The 19,847-nt window shown below is 37.0% G+C and overlaps 1 protein-coding gene across 4 annotated transcripts in view; it reads left to right on the top strand.

Annotated features, from left to right (window-relative positions):
* The window catches only part of PLEKHA5 (pleckstrin homology domain containing A5), a 160,328-nt gene that overhangs the window by 135,563 nt on the left and 4,918 nt on the right, over window positions 1-19,847 (top strand). For 2 of the 4 annotated variants that reach the window (XM_069003537.1, XM_069003535.1), the window contains 12 exons: window positions 5,169-5,231; window positions 5,808-5,888; window positions 6,023-6,172; window positions 7,541-7,642; window positions 8,709-8,820; window positions 9,075-9,121; window positions 10,616-10,733; window positions 13,071-13,186; window positions 14,457-14,666; window positions 17,268-17,426; window positions 18,614-18,735; window positions 19,526-19,671. In XM_069003537.1, coding sequence (XP_068859638.1) covers window positions 5,169-5,231; window positions 5,808-5,888; window positions 6,023-6,172; window positions 7,541-7,642; window positions 8,709-8,820; window positions 9,075-9,121; window positions 10,616-10,733; window positions 13,071-13,186; window positions 14,457-14,666; window positions 17,268-17,426; window positions 18,614-18,735; window positions 19,526-19,671 — 1,426 coding nt within the window. Of the gene's footprint in view, window positions 1-5,168; window positions 5,232-5,807; window positions 5,889-6,022; window positions 6,173-7,540; window positions 7,643-8,708; window positions 8,821-9,074; window positions 9,122-9,904; window positions 10,094-10,615; window positions 10,734-13,070; window positions 13,187-14,456; window positions 14,667-17,267; window positions 17,427-18,613; window positions 18,736-19,525; window positions 19,672-19,847 lie in introns of all 4 variants that reach the window. The other 2 variants (XM_069003542.1, XM_069003536.1) reach the window with 2 other exon arrangements.

Genomic DNA, 19,847 nt, shown 5'->3' with positions numbered 1-19,847 from the left:
AAAGTCACAGCAGACTTTACTGTGCACACTTACAGAGTACTTACCAGTAGTGCTGGTTGGCAATGGTAAGATGGAAGAAGAATTGGAAATGTGAATGGAAATATTGTCTGTGAGTTGAGACCTGCATTAACTTATGAGCATGGCCAATCCCTTTCCGTTGGCACCGCAGTGACTGACAGATGCTGGGGCCAAACTCAATAGGCCCTGTCAGGCAGGGGATGCTTAAGAAGTTTCTTGCCTCAACTACAGTGAAGGTGTTGTTCTCACAAGGGAATATCTGGCCAGTTCCCTTGCATTTACGTTTATGCCCTTGTGAGCCAAAATTAGGCATAAAGGTTGCACAGTTTGAAGAAAAGGAGATGTTCTGCCATGTAAAACAGATGTTTATTGTTGCTGTGTTTCTAAAAAATGCTGCAGCTTAATTGCATGTTGCATTTTCTTTAAAGTCAACTCCGCATCGTAAGTTTACTTCCGATCCAGAAGTGTTGCCAAAAAAATCTCAGCTTTCCAAAGGAAGTTGGGTTGGGAGTGACTGATTTCATGACCATCCAATTTGTGCTCCTAATGCAAAACAGGAGCTTTAACATGGAACTGAAGGGGGGAATGAAAGAAGTCAGGTGTCCTCAAGCCCTCAACGAAATTTCGGGGGGGTTGCTGTTATTTTTTAAAGGAGCCTGACTGCTAGGATTTTGTTAAAGCAAGTCAATTTTGTGTGATAGAGTGTGTAAGACAGAGAAATCAATAGGTGTATAATGAGCAGAGGTGCTTCAGATGTGTCAGGGGAAACTCACCTGAGCTTCTAATATTAAATAGACATATTTGAGGTGTAGCTGTGCCTGGGCTGATCTGCTCCTGTCTTTGGGGATACCAATAAATTCCCAGGTGCTGCCCTGACGAAGCTCTGCTGTCAGCTGCAGTATCTGCCTTCACCTTGCAGGCACATCTGCTGCTTCCTATCTGACACTGAATAAACACCTTTTTTGACATTCTTGTCAGAGGAACAGTGACTCTAACAGGTCATGAGGACTGAATAAACTGTTGCCATTAGAGATGTGGTCTCTTCAGGTCAGAGTGTTTGTGACATGTTGGAAGGCTTATGCAGAAGCTGCCTTAGCTGAAGAGTAACAACATCTGCTTTCATGGATGAAGTTTCCTGTATGAGATGTTGAATTAACTGACTTTCAGGATAGGCTAAAAATACACTCAATGTTTCACTGCCTAAATAGTCTTCTAAACTTCTGTAATGCAAAACTGACCTGTTTAAAATTCTAGCAACTTATTTAAAGTCTAAACACTGTATAATGTTTTATTCAAATAAAATAAATTGGTTTAACAGTCATCTTTCCTGCTGCAGTTTTAAAGAGATGTGAATAATTGGGAGAAGCCTCTGTGCAAGTGACTGAAACTTGTTTTGTTGTCAGGATGCTGAAATAGTTTGTGATGACTGCAACCATTCCTGTGGATAAAGAAAAGGATCTTTCTCAGCTTCAGTTTATTCAGTTCTGTTTTAAGTCTGAGCTCATTTAGAGTTAAGCAAAGGAAAGCAAGAAAAGCTTGTATTTAATTTGTCTTGCTTCCTGTTTCTAATGATTAATGGTTCTTTAGTAAAGTAGCAAAACCATCTATTTCAAATGTGTTATTTATAAGACACTTTTGTTTGTGATTTGTTACGTCCTCAGAGTTATTTAGATCACTTTGACTCACATCAGTCTACTGTGCAGACTGTGCTGTAAATTCACAGGTACAAGCCAGGGAAATTATTCCATATGTACAGACAAGAAAAAAAGAATTTTTATGGACTAGACCCATTTCTACTTTGGTTTGGGGTTTTTTGCTTCTTCCTAATACTGGATGAGGAATGTTAATCTTGTTCTCTAACTAATCTTTTTCTCTAAAGCAGTACAGGCTGACTTTAAAAAGCAAAATTTTCCTCAATTCCTCTTATATGTGAGTTCTCTTGAGGAGGAAAAATTAAAAGCTGAGTGCAATAAGCTAACATCCAGGTCTTGCCATGGATAATTGTTCTTAATATATTCAAATAATAGAAAAATAGCCCTTAAGTGTTTTGTTCCTATAAGGATAGGGAGGTCTTGCTTATGGCTTATTATTATTATTATGATTATTATTATAGGAGCTCATACATTTAAGCTGTTATGCATGTTAGATTTTGAGAGGTCTCAGGTTTTGTTATGAACACAAGATGATTGTGTTCGAACTAAAAACCTTATTTTTTCAATATGTATTTGAAGTGTGTTATGTCACAGAATTCAAAATTGAAGGAGACCCTTGCTCAATGGGGCTAAATGCCCTTTGCCCTGCTTCCTGATAGCAAGAAGTATTTTAGAAAGCAAAAGGCCTCTTGGAAGTCTTTATTTTAATCTTGTGCTCAACAGCAGAATGTCCTAGGTTGTCCTGGTTTAATTTCCTAAGTGCAGCATCCTGCAGAGGTGCATAGCATGCTTTTGGGGTGTGAAATGTCCTCCTGTATTTTTATTGACTCAAAACAGTTAATGGAATCTGAAAATAGCTTACAAAGTAATGAAATAATGCTGTCACTTAATTGTTTTTAATATCAGCTACTTAAATAGCTTTAACCACTTGTGTCTCAGCAACACCTTATGGTGTCCATCATGGGGGATCTCTCCCTTTCTGGGAATCATCTGGTACTGGTGTGTGACAGAGGTGGGGACTGTACAGTTGATGGCAAAGGATTTCTAACCTAAGAAGGAGGTTCAGTTAAGGTCATGTTACTTTTTCACATGCAAGATACACATTTGGCCAAACTCTGCATGCGCAGTTTGCCTTTCAGAAATGGTAAGTCCTATTTGTAGGTCCTCAGGGTGCTGCTCTCTACCGACTGGGAGGTTTTTGGTGTGTTTCCCCACGTTAAGAGGAATGGATTTGGTGTGTTTAAATAGGCAGATGTCGAGGGAAAGGGAAGCCAGCAGCAGCTCCTGTCACTGCTTCAGTAGATGGCACTCTTGCTCTGGAATTACTGTCCTGGCAAAGGCTTTGTGGGAGCGATTTGGCAAGAAAGGCGTTTGTGGAACATGACATGAAGTACATTTTGATAACTTGGTCATTGGAGCTCTTATAATGCGTTTTCCAGGGTTATGAGGTTGTTAACCTTGCCTGAAATGTGTAATTGCGTTTTGTCTGCTGCAGTTCCCGTTGTCATTCCAGCAGGATGCGATAGCATTCCACACTTCTTGCCTTGAGCGCATTTGCTGATGTGCCCTGAGAAGTGGAGCTGCTGTTTTGTCAGAGATGGATTAAGTTATTCATCTTATTTGGGGAGGTTTTGTGCTAAGTCTGTGTAAGGCGTTGCAGTGGAAATGTTAAAATGAAGTGGCTCTCCAGCAGTGCCTATTGTGGGGAGCTGGTACTGCTGACCAAAGCAAGAAGTTGGTAGCATTTGAAAAGTGTGATAGGATTTTAATAAGAAGAATTAGCATGGCTACAGTGTTCTTTGAGAATCTGTTTTCCTTTTCTTAATACTTAAGATGTGTTCCTCTCAGGAGGTACGCAGGGCTAGGGATGCTGAATTGGCAAACTGTTTTAAACTCAGCTATAATGAAGGTTGAAATGCCAGAAAAATGAAGGTTTCTCTTTTTTAAAAAGTATAAAAAATGCTGGCTTGAAAAAGCAGTATATTTTTCCAGCTAAGCCACATAAAATGCTGAGCAGTGACTTGGAAAGGTGTATTTTTCTAATAGGGGATAATCTTTCTTGTGTAGTATCTTTCTGTTGTGAAATATAACTAGGTTTCCTCTGTAAGCTAAAGACATTTGGCCATGTTTATGAGTTTTATTTAAATATTTCCATTCCTCATTTTTCTCTCATTGTGATAAAATCAACAGTAAAACAACACAACTCTACAATAGTAGGAGTTTAAATAGATATCTTAATTTGTGTGACATTCATGAGGTGCAAAAGTGCTGTGGCTTTTTTCATATTCCAACATTCATTTTCATGAACTGTCCATTTCAAAGAAAGTTACTGTGTGTTTTTAATACACTATACATACTTCTAAATTGTCACCAGGTACATTTGCATGAGGTATGTGGGCATAATATCGTGAAATGAAACACTTCAGTGTATTGAAGATTTATTTTATGTTTGGAATGCTTGTCTCATTAACCCTTCCCTAGTCCTTTTATTTATAAGTGTCCCTTAACACAGACGTGTTTTGGTAGTCTTTCTTGTACTATAAAGTCACAATAGCCTAATTGTGACAGACACATGGAAGGAAAGCATCTCTGTCAGAACTCTGTACACACAATGTTTTTAATTAAATAGAATGTGAAGGTTGATAGTGTTATGTCCATCCTTGCTGTATAGTATATTAAGTAGTTACTGTGTGTGACAGTTCACTCTAAAATGGGGAGCTGCCTTTTTTCTTGTAAAATACTTTAAAATCTTGTTACTGGTCATTAACAGATTGAAAAAGTTCAGAACTTAATGTGAGGAGCTTGAAAGTATGAAAGTAGTTTGAGGTACTTTGTATCCTTACTAGCACAAGGAGACAAGTTTGCCTAGGTCCAGAGATAAAATAGAAGAGCTTCCATTTGTGGCATTTCTGGTAATGCTCTGTTGGAGGGGAGGAAATTCTATGAAAAGTAGAAAATCCATATGGAAAATCCATATGAAAAGTGGTGGCTCTTACTGGGCGTATCTATAACAAGATATTTACATATATGTTGTAAGCTTAGGTCATTCTGCTCTGGTTTTGGATTCACATCAGATCATCCTGCTTGTGAAATACCTGATCTTAGTGGGCCTAGAATGGTTAATTCAGAGTAGAATGAGCCCCTGTATTTAGAATTCATGTAACAAAACTTGGACACAATGATGCATCATTATTTAGATGTACTCTGGCAATTTCATCTTCCTACATAATCCATGTTTGATTGAGTTGTACATCTTTAAAACTCCAGTTTGCATTAGAAACAGCCTGTTAATTTAATGCAGCTCTACTGGCAGTCTGCTTGACATTCCATTTATTTACCTTCATTAATGTATATTGGCTAAATATGTATTGTTCAATGTGGTAGGTTTGCCTTTCAAGCAAAAGCTGATTTCTGTGTTAAAACTCTTAAGTTGAACAGTAGTTTTCATTTTCACAGTCCAACTAAGTTGTTTTATGGCAATATTATTCTTCCTTATAGTTAACACAAGAAGAATGTAGGGGTACACTATACAAATATAGAACTGAAGAGCTGGACATTGATGTAAGTCATTTGTATTCCTTCTTCCCTGTAAATATTGGTGTTTGTCTCTTGATTTTGGCAATGATTGTCCTCCTGGCTTTTGGGTTTGAAACCCACTTCATGCAGGTGATTGCCAACAGAAATTGCATCATGAAATTGAGGGACATGTCTCTGTAATAAGCTTCTGACTTGCAGGAAATACTATATTTTTGGCTGAAATTTTAACTCTCTGATACAGTGACCTGAAAAACCATGGGACAGACTATGAATGTATAAAATCATCTTTATAATCTTTATAATACTAAGCAATATGTAAATTAAAATAGAATCTAATACCTATTATTAAGTTGTAAAGATTTAGCTGTAGAATCATAAATTACATGTTTTGAGCTATGCTGTTTCAAGTTATAATAGCACTTCATAGTAAAGAGGGTTTCTTAACCTGAAAATGCAAGACTGATGCCTTCATAATTTTAGAATTCTTATTTTAATAACATTTTATACAGATTTGTGTCATGATTTGATCAAGTTAGATTTTGATTACTGAAGATGTAAATAACAAAATGCTAATTGTGGTAATTTTCTCTTCTATACTAGGCTAAGCTTAGCCATTTATGTGAACAGGATAAAGTTGTGCAAGCACTGGAGGAGAAGCTTCAACAGCTACACAAGGAGAAAGTAGGACAATTGTATTTATTACCTAAACTGGATGTTATTTTACATGCTTATTATCAGAACATTGATAGCTGAAATAAAACGAAAATCAGCCCAATGATGCAGAACATTAAAAATAATTCTTTTTATTACAATAGTACACGCTTGAGCAAGCTTTGCTATCAGCAAGTCAGGAGATAGAAATGAATGCAGATAACCCAGCAGCCATACAAAATGTAGTCTTACAGAGAGATGACTTGCAGAACGGACTGCTCAGCACTTGTCGGGAAGTATCCCGAGCCACTGCAGTAAGTACCACGTTCTTTCCAGCAAAACTTAATGAAGTGTGAAATTATTATGATCATATTCTTAATTGCATTGGTTTTGCTTATTTTTGTACTGCATCCCAACAAAAACTCAGCTGTCTTTTACTCATTTGTGTTTTTGTCAAAGGCGGATAGAAGGTGATCTTTTCAGTGCATTCATCGAGTGGTCTTTCTCTAATTTTTTTTTTTTTGACCAGGAATGAGTGCATACAGACTTTATTGGTGTGGTAATTATCATCTTTATGAAATGAAAAACTGATAGCAGAAGAAGTAAATAATGAAAATAAGCTATTTCATGTGATGGCAAAATAGCGTCAAGCACAAACTTTACTTGACTTATTTTAAGCAAAAGCAGCTGCAGGACTGCCATAGTCTCTCTTAATAGTGGGCCATTATATTTAAAAGATCTTCCAAATTATGCACTTCTAAAAGTCTTAAAAAAAAAAAAGGGGGGGAAAGGAAGGAATTGCTGTTTGCTGTCCTTTTCCGTTTTGTGATGGTTTCTGCACTGAAATGGCAAAGAGTCATTTTTGCCTACTTACAGATATATCCAAAAAGGTATTTCAGTGTCAAATTCCAGGGGGTAGCTGTGGTAAAACTGGTATGATGTCAGCCCTGAAATACTGGCTGTCTAACTGAATGTTAGACTATCTTGTAGAAGGAATTGGTTGGACGCAGAAGAGGGAACCAGGGGAAAGGAAATCCTCAAGATACACTTTCCCTCATTAACTTTTTAATTTATTCCAAACGAGTAAATTGCTTGATGTAGGCTGCAAAAGTGAGATGGTGGGGCTGACCTCAAAGAAGAATAATTTTTTTCCCCCCACCTTTTCCTTGTGGTGTTTGCAGTTGCACATATGTAAAGTAGCGGTGTACTCGCGGGCCTGGGGCGCTCCCTGGCAGCCTCGCAGGCAGGGCTGGATGAGTTACATTGCCTTGCATAATGCATTGCCTATGCACACACATGCTGTGCACTCACACATGTGCATTCTGGGTGATAAAAGAGACAAATTTGCATCCATTTTTGTGGCTTTTCTGCCTCGCTGGGAAGACAGCTTAAGATCCACATGCCTGCTGACTATAAAGGCGTATTCTGAAGAATTTGCCCTTGCCTATCTTTTCTGTTGGTGAAAAGACAAAATGCTGTTTGTTTGAATTTCATTGTCATTAGAAAATCAAAAAGCTGCTTAAACATTGCAAACATTGCATTCTCTAAATTAAGTATTTATTTATTGCTGATACCTATTTATGTGTTACTTCCTGAAGTTTCATGCCACTGGAAAAAGAAAAAAAAAATTTTTTTTTAATTGAATATGCATCTGTAATTCTTTAAATTTTTTATATACTTAGGAACTGGAAAGAGCTTGGAGAGAATATGATAAATTGGAGTATGATGTAACTGTAACAAGGAACCATATGCAGGAGCAGCTCGATCGCCTTGGAGAAATTCAGGTGTGGCAAAGGTCTTAAAGTACACTCAATTCACTTTGACTTTCTATGAGTTTTAAAACTAAACAGATGAAAAAAGGGGGACAAATGGTGAACTAAATTACAAACTTTCAATTTCTTTTTCTACCTTGTAAGTTCTGAAGAAGTCTTCAGTTTTTCCTTTTGGTTTTTTAAGTTATAACACTGGTTTTCCTTTGTCTGGAAGCTTCCTTTTTTTTGTTTCAGTGAGCAGCTTTGAAACAGGGTGGCTTCCTCAGACCTTAGTTGTACTGACTGTCATAATAAATCTTCACACAAATCCTTCCATTTAACTGAATGTTTTAAAATTAAATCATTCTATCAAAATTAATTATTACAGCAAATGCTGTAGGTGTTGCTTCAGGCCTTACAAGCAAAGGGTTCTGCTGTGTGTTTTAGTACTCGCTGTGCAGGACTGGACAGTGTTGGTGCTGAATTCCTAAGGAGAGCTCTCTTTGACACACACACAGAGACATGGACATGGAGGTGTGCACAGATTATCTGGGTTAGGCAGATGGGTGTGGTTTGCACTGCAGATTCTTTGCTCTGGGGGTTGGTTTTCTATGCAGTTTTAATCAGATTGCAAGGAAGCCCAAACTCTGGAAAACTTGCATTGATTGGTCCACAGTGTGTATGTCCATGAATGTAAATAGGTTTATATGCCAGCGTGCAAACACTGTGTTCATCTCCACCTGTTTTGGGGCTGGAACTGATGGTTCCTTCTCTCTGGTTGTGTGTGGGTCTCCTGTGCAAAGTCTGCTTGGATTTTCTTTGCAGACAGCAGATGAAATTCTGTTCTTTAAATGAAGTTTGAACTAGCAGATTGCTCTCAAATTGACTGAGGCATTATGAAATTAATTAATCTTATACTTCTTGTTCCAAATTATATTTGAATGTTTAATGGGAGAGTGTCTGTCATTACTGCATTTTATTTTCCTTCACTGTGAAAGGATCTGCAGTGTGGTCTAAAGAGAGAAAAAGGTTTTCCCCTTTTTTCCACTTGCAGTGTAATCTAATGTACTGGCCATATATGCTGTTTGTTCACTGACAGACTGAGTCAGCAGGGATACAGCGTGCTCAGATTCAGAAGGAACTGTGGAGAATTCAGGATGTCATGGAGGGTTTACTTAAACATAAACAGCAAAGAAGCTCTTCAGAAGCAGGTAGGCCAATGGTTTTGTCTCATAGGAAATGAAATTGGATCATACAAATTTTTAAAGTACAAGCTCCACTGGTGCTTTTGAAAGTTTGGAAAAATGGCACAATGGCTGAGAAAAGAACAAGCAAATACTACTTTAAGTTGATGCTTGGTGTATTTGTTTGATAGCAACAGGTTGTAGTTCTTTTTTAAAAGCTGTTTATTGAAAATAATTTTTCTCTTTTTTTTCCCTACACCTTTCCCCCTTCCCCCAAACAGGCATCATGGTATCAAGGACATTTTCTTCTATTAAATATAAAAATGAGGTATGGTTTTAGCATGTTTACTATTTTAGCATTATGGAAGTTGTAATGTGGCTATGATAAAAAACAAGCATTATCTTGAATATTTTAAGGATGTCTGAAGGATGTATTCAGTATGTTTCTGTAAAAACACTGCGTTATGAACTAGTTTTAAAGACTGATACCTCCACTAGTAATTCTAACGCTTTCATTTGTACTGTGTCTCTATATTCTCACTGGTGTGTTTCTCTTTTCCATTTCTTACCTTTTCCTCTCCCTAGGCTCTTACCATAGAAATATAAACCCTGATTTATGGATGTGTTTTCTACCCACCACACTTTTCATGGGAAGAAATACATTGCTTTATATGTTTATTCAGATACTGAGCCTGGTTCTCAGATGGCCAGAGCACCCACAAGAAGAGCTGAAACTGTGGGAGCTCCCAAATGTTCAATTCCTCTGAAAATCTGGCTAGAAGTTACAGTTTTAAAGGGACATTGTCATGATTATCTAAAGTGTATGCAATATACATCTGGCTTACAGAACTTTGTAAAAGCTTAATTTATGTAAAAATCTTGCAGAAGATAATGGATTTAATTTTTAAAAGGATGATTTAGAGAGTTTGTACATGTCCAGTAGGAAGTGCAGGTGCTAGAATTTTTTTGGTTGTTGTTAAATGTGGCATTGTCCCTTTAATTGCAAAATCTATAGCTGCTGTAGCCATGGTAATATATTTTTCTTTTTAAGTTATAAATAACTGTACCAGGTGCACACGTCTAAATAAGGTGACTATTCTACAATCTTTAGGAAGAGGAAGTAGTCCCACCTCGTCCTCCACTCCCTCGGTCCTATGACTTTACAGAGCATCCTCCCATAATCCCCCCTCTGCCCAGTGATAGCAGCTCCTTGCTCTGTTATAGCAGGGGCCCAGTACATCTGACAGAAGAAAAGAAGATGTACCAAGTTCAAGGATATCAGAGAAATGGATCTTACTGTGTAAGTGGCTTCAACTGCCACGTTGTTCTTGAAGCATCCTCCCTCCTTTGCACAGTCACCATTTTTGTTTACTCATCTGGCTACTTTTGTGTTATGGTTTCACTTTTATTTAGTTTTGTTCATAGCTGCATCATTTGCTCTTCACATTTTCCTGTCATATGTTCTGTGCATATATAAAATGTCTTAAGACTTAAATTTCATAAAATTAGATTCTTCTCCTCACTAGTTTTAAAACTCTGAGTTCAGTTTTTGAAGCTTTTACCAGCTTGTTTGTAGAGGATAATTTTAAAAAATCCACAACTCTGCCTTTTTATAGCAATTTTTTCCTGTAATTTCTGATTGTCTGGAAACGTTGTTACTCAAAATAACTACCAAAAAGTACTTGTGCCATAGCACTTGAACAATGGACTCTGTCTTAAAGTGAGAGCAGAGTTATCACAAAATACTTGGGTTTAGGTCTTAAGACATAAATACTTGTACCAAACTGCCTGTTTATTTACCTCACACCTTGATGTTCCTCAGGGTCCTGATTATAGGCTTTATAAGAGCGAGCCGGAGTTAACTACAGTAGCAGAAGTGGATGAGTCTAATGGTGAAGAAAAAACAGAACCAATTTCAGAATCAGAATCTTCTGCTAAAGGTTTGTCCCCAGGCACTACAACCTTTCAGCTTTTTCACAAGGAATGCAGAGCTTAGCTGTGTTACAGAAGCTGCCTCATGGTTCGTGCCTTTGTAGCCTGTCCATTTCTCAGTTTGATGGAACAGCTTCCACAATAAAATAATGATTTAATTATATGACGAGAGAAATTTCAGTCAATTACACCGCAGAAAAATCAAACATTACACTCACCAACAACCCTGAAATCCTTATTGACACCATGTCTAATCACATCACTCACATTCCCCACACACCATTCCCTTGAACAATTACCCATTTTATGTTCTTGCCCTTGAACAATTACTCAGTTTTTGAATCAAGCTCCCGATGTTATGTCGCTGGAACGTCCAAAAAGGCAGCACCACAGAATTTTCAGGCTCTCATAAGGCAGGGAAACAATGTCTTTTTCTTTTTTTTAATCTTGTAATTGTTGAATTGCCTTCTGTCCTCTGATATAATAGGAATAATGATCATGACCTTGGAGTGTACAGACAATAAAGGTCTTTGCAATTGCTAAATGCTTTAGATTCTTCTCTTCATCTAGCTCCCATAAAAGCTACTAATTGCTTGGTAGAGTCTTTTACCAGGAAGTACTTCTCAATTCTGTTTGTTAAAACACACAGAATAGTTTGTTAAAGGTGACTTCAGGAAAATGCTCAGCTTTACCGCCTCCCAAAAACTGTATTAAGAGCTTGGAGAAAAAGTACCTAAACTTAGCTATTTTTTTACCCCTAAGGATTGTTGTTTCCAGTGCCAGCAGGACCACTGCCTTCTGTTTTGGTACTTTGATGAAGCATTTACAGAGCAGGCTGGTGCAACAGTAGCAGAGTTTTACCAAGAATCATAATTATACAAAGATATTGTCTTCATCAGAATGGTCATAGAGGTTTTTAAAACTAAGGTTAGCATACAGTTTGGGTATAAACTGTGTGAATGACACTGTGATATAATTAAGCTTGCACTTACCACACAATTTGTCAAGTCAGATTCTCTGGGGTATTTGCTGAGATAAAATGTTAAGGCACATAATTAAATTTCTGTTAATTTGGTGGCAAAAAAATGGAAGGTTTATCGTGAGATTTGCTAATCATCAATGACCTAAATTGAGAAACTTGTCTTTCTGACAACATGCCTACATTTTATTGACCTGTGATGTTTCTTATTATTCATAGTAATTTATGTCAAGAGGTAATGATCAAGACAAAATAAGAAAGTCTACACTGACTATATAAAGCAACCCAACACTTTTTAAGCACCCCAGTCTGCTTTCTATCTCAAAGACAGAAATTACTTTATTATGTCCATTTGTAGAAAAACAGTCCTCAGTCAGGGACAGCAATAGCACAGTGCCCTCTAAGATAAATAATATTTAGGGATGTGGGAAAGAGCAGCTGCAGTGGTAGCAAGCAGTGAGGGGCTTTGTATATTCTAAAACTCTCTTCAGCCTGTTGTTTATCATAGCTGTGTTTTATCATTTGAGCATAGAAATTTTCTAACAGACATTTCTTGTTCTGGGCATTCACTCATAGTAACGATCCCCATGCAGTAGGAAAATGTAACCATTTCTGATTGTTTAAGTTCTGTTATGGTATGTATGCCACTACAGCTCTATGCTGGTACAGTAAACAGTTTTATGCCATTCTGTCTTAAGTTTTTAAGCTGATAAGGAAAGAAACTTAAAGGCAGCTCATCTCTGAGTTTTTTCTTTCTTGCTGTTTTAAGAAGTGATACTTAAATGATGGTGATTTCTTATTGAGGGTGGTTCTAAAAATTAATAATTTCAGAGGAAATTTAAAAATGTTTTCTAGTGGTTGTGCACATTAGAGTACTGAACACTTCTCATGCCAGCCATTTCCCTCTCTTTTTAAATATCAGCATTTAAAGAGAACTGGGACCATGTCAAATATGAGACCAGAGGAGTATTATGACCTGTGTAGTACATAAAGGTGACACAAAAAGAAAATGGAATTCTGCTGTGTTTTATGCTTTTTATTGTCTAAAGGAGACCCAAACTGTTGCTTTATAGCAGAATATCCTCAGCTCCTGTTTTCACTCCCCAGCTGACCAGGCTCAGGGGTGATTTCATTCACACACAGACATGAGCATGGGTGTGCACACACAGGTGAGGCCATCTGAGAGCTGGCTGGACCTACAGTATCTTCACCCATCAACTCTCAGTCCCTCTGGCCTCTCCACTTTCTGAATCTGCCTTTTGAAGAGGAATTCCCAAGGCTGACAACATGTGTTTTCTAGAAGACAAATCAACAGTTTTGGCAGTGTTTTGCACAGCACTTAGTGTGTTGCTTTGCTGTTTTGCAGGCTCACATTTCCCTGTGGGAGTTGTACCACCCAGAACCAAATCCCCAATGCCAGAGTCTTCAACAATAGCATCCTATGTGACTTTGAGGAAGAATAAGAAGATAGATCTAAGAACGGTACTTCAAAATAACCTCTGAGTATTGGATGTGTTCATTTTTAAGTTTGGTAGTTACTTCAAAAGTTGAAGTTATCTTAATTTTCTTTAACAACAACAAAAAAATCACTGTTATAAAAGCATTATATACCAGTTTAATGGAGACAGCTCTAGACAGAATGATAAAGTTGTAAGTGTTGTGTATGTTAAACTGCATGGAGACACTCAAACTGGGCAAGAACTAAATGGTTAATGATAAATCTACTGATCTGCTGAAGTTCAGGTTTGACTTGAAAGCATATGAAGTATCTTTGAAGGACCTGTATTTGGCAATTTAACAGCCCCTTTATAACAATCACAGGCTTTTATTTATTTCATTACTAAAACAATTTGGGAAATACCTAAAGCAGCCAAAAATAAGGATGTAATAAGCAGTATGCAGGTAATAAGCCTGAAATGTTAGACAGTTCTGTAGTCTCTGGGTTAAAGACACATTTACATGGAGTTTGTGCAAAAGAGAGGAAAACTTTCACCATAGTTACAGCCCAGATAGTAGAGGAGAAGTTGTAAGAAGACTGGGAGAGGAGAAAGAAGCTCACAGGATGTTGACTGGAGAAAGAACACCACTTTTCATAAGTGAAATCAGTTACTGTAAATGTCCTGAATGCAGCTGATTTGCCTGAAGTCGATTTTTCTGTCATAAAAAAGTATGAATCTGTCTGAAAACCAGTGAATTTCAAGAACAGAGTAGGTAAATAGGTGTTATTTTGGGAAAAGTATAGTGCTTAGGATTACAGATTTTTAAGTGGTAATAAATTCACTTAGTTTCAACCTGCACTTGCAGTTAAATGATGCCCAGCTATAGTTTTTCTTGAAATAAAAAGGCAGGAATTACTATTAGATCAACTGGTATAAGTGTCCTGGTTCATTAAATTTCAATTATGTTTCTGTCTCAGTCAAATATCTTGTGTTTGCCAGTTGTATAATGTCTGGTAAATTGTTTCAGCTTGAGAGGGTGGCTTTGAGAGAGCATCTACCCATTCTCTTAATGTTTATCATTGGTGATGGTAATGTTACTGTTCAGAAGAGCAAATTATTCCTTCCTTTTATTTTGAATTTCAGTGTTCATTGATAATTGGTTCTTGTACTTTTTTTCACATACATAGGAGGTCTTTATTTGCCCACTATTTTTCTGCTCTTTAGTAAATCATTCAGTGATCTCTTCTGGTGAGTTACCAGTTTGGCATCTTGTTTTTTTGAAACACATACATATATTTTTGCTTCCATTTAAGGAAAGACCAAGGAGTGCAGTGGAGCAGCTGTGCCTTGCAGAAGGCTCACGGCCTCGAATGACTGTAGAGGAACAGATGGAAAGAATAAAGAGACACCAACAAGCTTGTCTGAGAGAGAAGAGGAAAGGACTCAATATTATTGGTGTTTCAGACCAGTCTCCTTCCCAGACCTCGTCCTTTGTCAGGGATAATCCCTTCAAAGTGACACAGGTGGGTCCCACGGTGATCACAAGCTTCGATGTGTCCAGTTAAAAAACAAAGGAGTTTATTTGAGACCAACTGTAGAGTCACAGATGCAAAAGGACAACCTTCATGCTGACACCTAATGACAGAAGCCACTTCTTTGCCTTTTTGGAAAACAAACAGTTCAAATCCACATCCATTTGATTATGCACTGTGATGTTTGTTAACAGGGTGGGGTGTTTGAGTCAGATTTAGCAAACAACACGAAATTGCAAGGTTTGTGACTGAAAACAGGATCAGGAAGAATCATGACTCATTTTCTGTTGAAATGAAGTCAATGCTGATTTTTCTGCCATGTAATATATTCAAACATCTGTAACAATTTTAGGTAGGAATGTGTGTTTATGATCAGAGCTCCTAAGTGGTGCTCTTCTGCTGTGGTGTTTAAGCCCATAAATACGTTACAATAGAACCCACACTTTTTTTTTCACTCATTCTTAAACTTGTTTGTTTGCCCAAGAAGTTTAGTCAAGGGTGAAGGATGGGGAGAGAAGAGGAAGATATAACTGCTTGTCATTAACCAGGAAATATTATTCTGAATATATATCTAAAAACCCACAAACAAGCCCCAGAAAGCTGAACCAAACCCAGGTACAGGATAGCAGATATTAAGCAGCCTACTACTTTCTAATATCAAGAATTAGTTTTCTTTTCCAGTAGTGTAATGGAGTTAATTTTTTGGTTGGTTTTGGTTTGTTCTGGTTTTTAATCTTCTGGAATAGTTTTTTTCTTCAGACCACACTGTTTACTGACTTTTTAAAAATTATTTGCTTTTCCACTGGTATGGAAATGCCTTCTTTTTTTGTTTTGTGGGCATTTAAACATCTGATTTTCCAAAAGCAGATTAAATATATTGCAGTGTCAGGAGATCAGATATTTCCAAAGATGTTTTAGGTTTGCATTTTGAGTTGTTTTTTTCCCTCTCAGCATGGTAAGCTGCTACAGAGCTATACAAAAATTACTTTCTCTTCAAGAACTTTGCATCCCCAGAAGACTCTGAATTCCAGTTTTGCCTTTGCAATAGAGCATCTGTATTTGGGCTGACATCAGGAATGCTATGTATGAAGGGAGTTCCTACAAATATTTCTGTGATTAACACTGCCTTTCTTGAGAAGAGGTCGTGCAAAGCAAAGCTTTGCAGATGTTTTGTTCAGTCGTTTTTACAGAGGTGTTTAAGCTTTATCTCTTCCCTGTGGTATTGTTTCATACCTCAAGGTGAGGAAGCTGCAGTCCTGTGCATCGTACCTGGGTAGCCAGCACAGGGCAGCAGAGTGAGGGAATGGGCCAAATCTGTGCCAGAACTCAAAATAATTCTGTTCATTTCACCATGTTCCTCAGTCTTCTCTGTGAAATCAGGGCTCTGGGGATGATAAGAAATTTATATAGTAAGTGAGAAGATCTCTGAATTGAATATTTAACTAACAGTCCATGTTACTAAGTCACTTTTTCTATCACAACTTAAATTCTTCCAGAATGCTATTTGGCTAAAAGCCCCAGGATGAGGTATTATGCTGAGTAATAGCTTCTATTTCTAAAAGCATAGTTTCTATGTCTATTGATTTTTAGAAAAATGGTGCAATGGCATTAACAGCTGGAAGTCTTTTCAACTGTGGTTTGGTTATTTAAGAATTGGAGGGGAAAAAGGATTTTATAAACGGCCTGCTGTGTAATTTTGAAGTGATTACCATAATACAAAAGGAAGTTGCTCCGCAATCGTTGTTGGCACAAGCGTATGATAAGGGGTGCATACTTTAATTTAATACATTGATTTATGAACTGACTTATGTGGAATTTCCTCTTAACAGAGTGCATGTGTTAGATCACAGGAACTCAGCCTCGAGATTTACTGCTTCCATGGCTCCTATTTTTCTCAGCTCCAGTTCTTAGATGAGCCTCCCTTCGGGTCGGTTTGCTGCTCTGCCAATATAATGTTCACAGTTCACAATCTTAAGTCACCTCTACCCCCCTTCCTCAAAATTTTTATGTCACCTTATTCTCTGTGCAATTGATATATTTTTTTTTAAGAAGTAATTAATATCCTCTGCCATTATCAGATACTGTGTTGTCCTCTATTAAATCATTTCACACCATAGGCTTGGAGGATACCCAAGATAATTGGAGGAAGTGCATGCAGGTGCACTGTGAATTTTGAGCTGAGAGCAGATTTTTATCGATTTTTTTTTCTTAAACCAGAAAAAGCTATTTTATAAAAAGAGCAGTGCTTATGAATGCAAGTAAGAATGCTGCTAAGCTGCTGTGTGACTGAGCTAAATATGAATGAAATTTCAGAAGATAAGGGTGACATTGAAATGCTGGAGAGGAATGGGGGAGCAGAAAATACAGTAATCTTACAGACAAAGAAATGTTAGACAGGCTGAACTGTTTTGAAAGGTACAAAAATGAGGAAACTCCAAGTCCTTAACAATTTCCATTTTCCTTATTGCAATGTATGCTTAAGGTTTTTTCCAGTATTTTTTTTAATCACAGTCAGAGGACAGCACAAGGCTCGGAACTGAGACTGTGATAACTTCTGTAACAGTGTGTTCACATACCAGTTTTGTTCCACAGAATCGGAAAAAGGATGATACAGTATCTAGTAACATGAAGGAGTTGGAGAGCACCAGTAGAGAAAATAATTTGAAACAAAATAATGGAAGTCCTGGAGAAGAAATAGCACAACTGAAAAATGATGGAGAACAAGAACATAATTCAAGTTTTGCTAAAGAGGTACAGAACTATTCCTTATTAAACTGTCAGCTTGTCTTGCAGTAAAAAAGTCTTTTGAGGCACACACACCAGAGTATGGGAAAATGAGCCAGTTCCTTTTGCTTGGAAGATAAAGACTTCTTGTTGGATAGACAATATTCCATAGAGATTCACAAAATTACATTGAATTTTCATGTATATGGTCTTTAAATAATAATCGTTGACATATTCATTGCTTAGCCTACCCCAGTGTAATTTTTGACAGCCATTTAATGTCCCTGAATTTTTGTTTGGTTGGCTATAGTGCATCAAATAGTTTATAGAAAGCAGAATAAAGCTGGCACAACAAATTGTACATGGAAGTAGGCAGTACCTGTACTTTTAGGTATTTGTCACTGGTTTGATTTCTGCCTTGAAATAGTTTGAAACTCGCCTGGCAGGGAATTACCTTGGTGTTTCTGGTACTGAAGTGCCCTTAACACTCAGCAAACCAGACTGACTGTGAAGAATGGATTACTAGAATTGCTTCTACATTATCACATCCTGCTTATAGTTTAATATTTTTTTTAAGTATTGTGTAGAGGTTTTTTCTTTTTCTATATCCATATTCCTCAGTTAATCATTTTGTACTTTTCCTCACTTTTCCTTTTGTTTTCCTATTTCATATTTAGTTTTTTAAATATATATCTGATGAAGCATGGTATAAAATCAAATAACTAATTTAATTGTTATCCATTAAAAACACTTCCTTACTGAGAAGTTATCATTAACTGTTGCTTTGTTAAATATGCAAATACTTCAAAAGGAAAATTATGTAATACACTCAAATTGATCACATGTAATCAGAGACCTTTAAGAGCAGCATTCATTCTTATCAACAAAATACTGCAGTATCTGGAATCTCTGTTGGCATCAGGAAGAGAGGGATAGCATGAAAAAGCAGGCAGGCTGCAATCCAAAGAGTTCAGATAAGTTCTGGAAGTTATTAAGTCAAGCCCTGCCCATAGACTCTGGTATAAGTTTCAGGATAACTCTATTAACCTGCATGGTATTGATAAAAATTTCTTAAGTTATGTAATTCTGAGTTACTAAGTATACATGATGGCAAAATTTGTCTGTTAATAAAACTGTTTCCTGGTACTGTATTTCTTATCTGCCACTTAGTGTGTGTTACAGCCTTTTGTTTCATTATTTCAATTTTTTTATAGCTGTCAAAATCTGATGATCTTTTATCAGATGCATATGTTGTATCTGACTCAAAAGAAGTGAGTAATGAAGAGAAAGCAGAAAAGAAAAATAAATTGGAAGAAACACATGATGGTGATATAAGGTAAAAATCAAACAAGATGTTCAAAGGCTATTTTAAACTTCCATGTTGTATTTGTTAGCTGAATGGACCAAGCAACTGCCATAAATACTGACAAGGTATATTTATATGGTTTTGAGTGGTTTACATATAGGGAAATCTAGAGGCTTAACTGCTGCTGGAGTTCAGTAAGAGGTGATGAGTTGGTGGGTGAAGCAATGTTTATTTTCAAGTGTTGTCCCAGTTATAAACAGAATTCATTCATAATCCTTGTTTTGGCCTCCAAAATGTGTTTAATAATGTCAGTTCAAGCTTTGCATCAATTTATTATGAACACTTCAGCCAGTGCTTCCATAGCATGGTCTTTATTGCTGATACTTAGGAGCAAACTAAACATCATACTCGACATCTCCTGCTTTAATTTTTACCTCACTACTTTGCAGCATTGCAGAATTAGAGGGATATTATATCTTGGATAGTTCTCTCTAAGGATTCATAACTTTAGTGTAAGTTGCACTGCAGGTCCTAAGTGAGTTCTCACATGAGGTCATAACTTTGTCACAGGACCCTTCAGCAATAGGAAACTGCAGGAGTATATAAAGGAAAGGAATTTAATTCCAGGTGCCTTTTTAAAAGTGTAGCTATACAAAGTAGAAGGGTTTCAAAATGCCTGCTTAATTTATGCTACCTGGACTTGCAAGTTGCAACTTTTTTCTATTAACAGGAGAAAATTAAATTATAGCTCCTATACTTAGTGGTTAACACCTGAAATTAAGTTAGAGCCAGTTCTAAACGCTGTGCTTTTATTAAGCAGCTTGCAGAGTGTGACCACAGTTGCAAACCACAAACCCAAAACCAGCTCAGAAGAAAGTGAAATACTTAGTGTTCAAGAAGAAGAAGGGATTGTGTCTTCATTTGAATTAGCAGCACAGTCTTCAAAAGGAAATCAGGCAGCAGCAGGTATGGAAAAGAGTTTGACTGAAGCACAACTTACACAGTACATATGTAAAACTTTATTTCATTTTGATTGTGTCTTTTGATGCTCTCAAACCCTTGTGAATTGGAAGTGCTGAGCTAGTCTGCATGTGAAGTGTACAGTTTTATAACGTAGAGAAAAATAGTTTCCCAGTGGACAG

Source organism: Aphelocoma coerulescens, chromosome 1A (assembly GCF_041296385.1).
Source record: "Aphelocoma coerulescens isolate FSJ_1873_10779 chromosome 1A, UR_Acoe_1.0, whole genome shotgun sequence".
In the NCBI taxonomy this organism is placed as follows: domain Eukaryota; kingdom Metazoa; phylum Chordata; class Aves; order Passeriformes; family Corvidae; genus Aphelocoma; species Aphelocoma coerulescens.
This window is presented reverse-complemented; position numbering and strand designations above follow the sequence as displayed.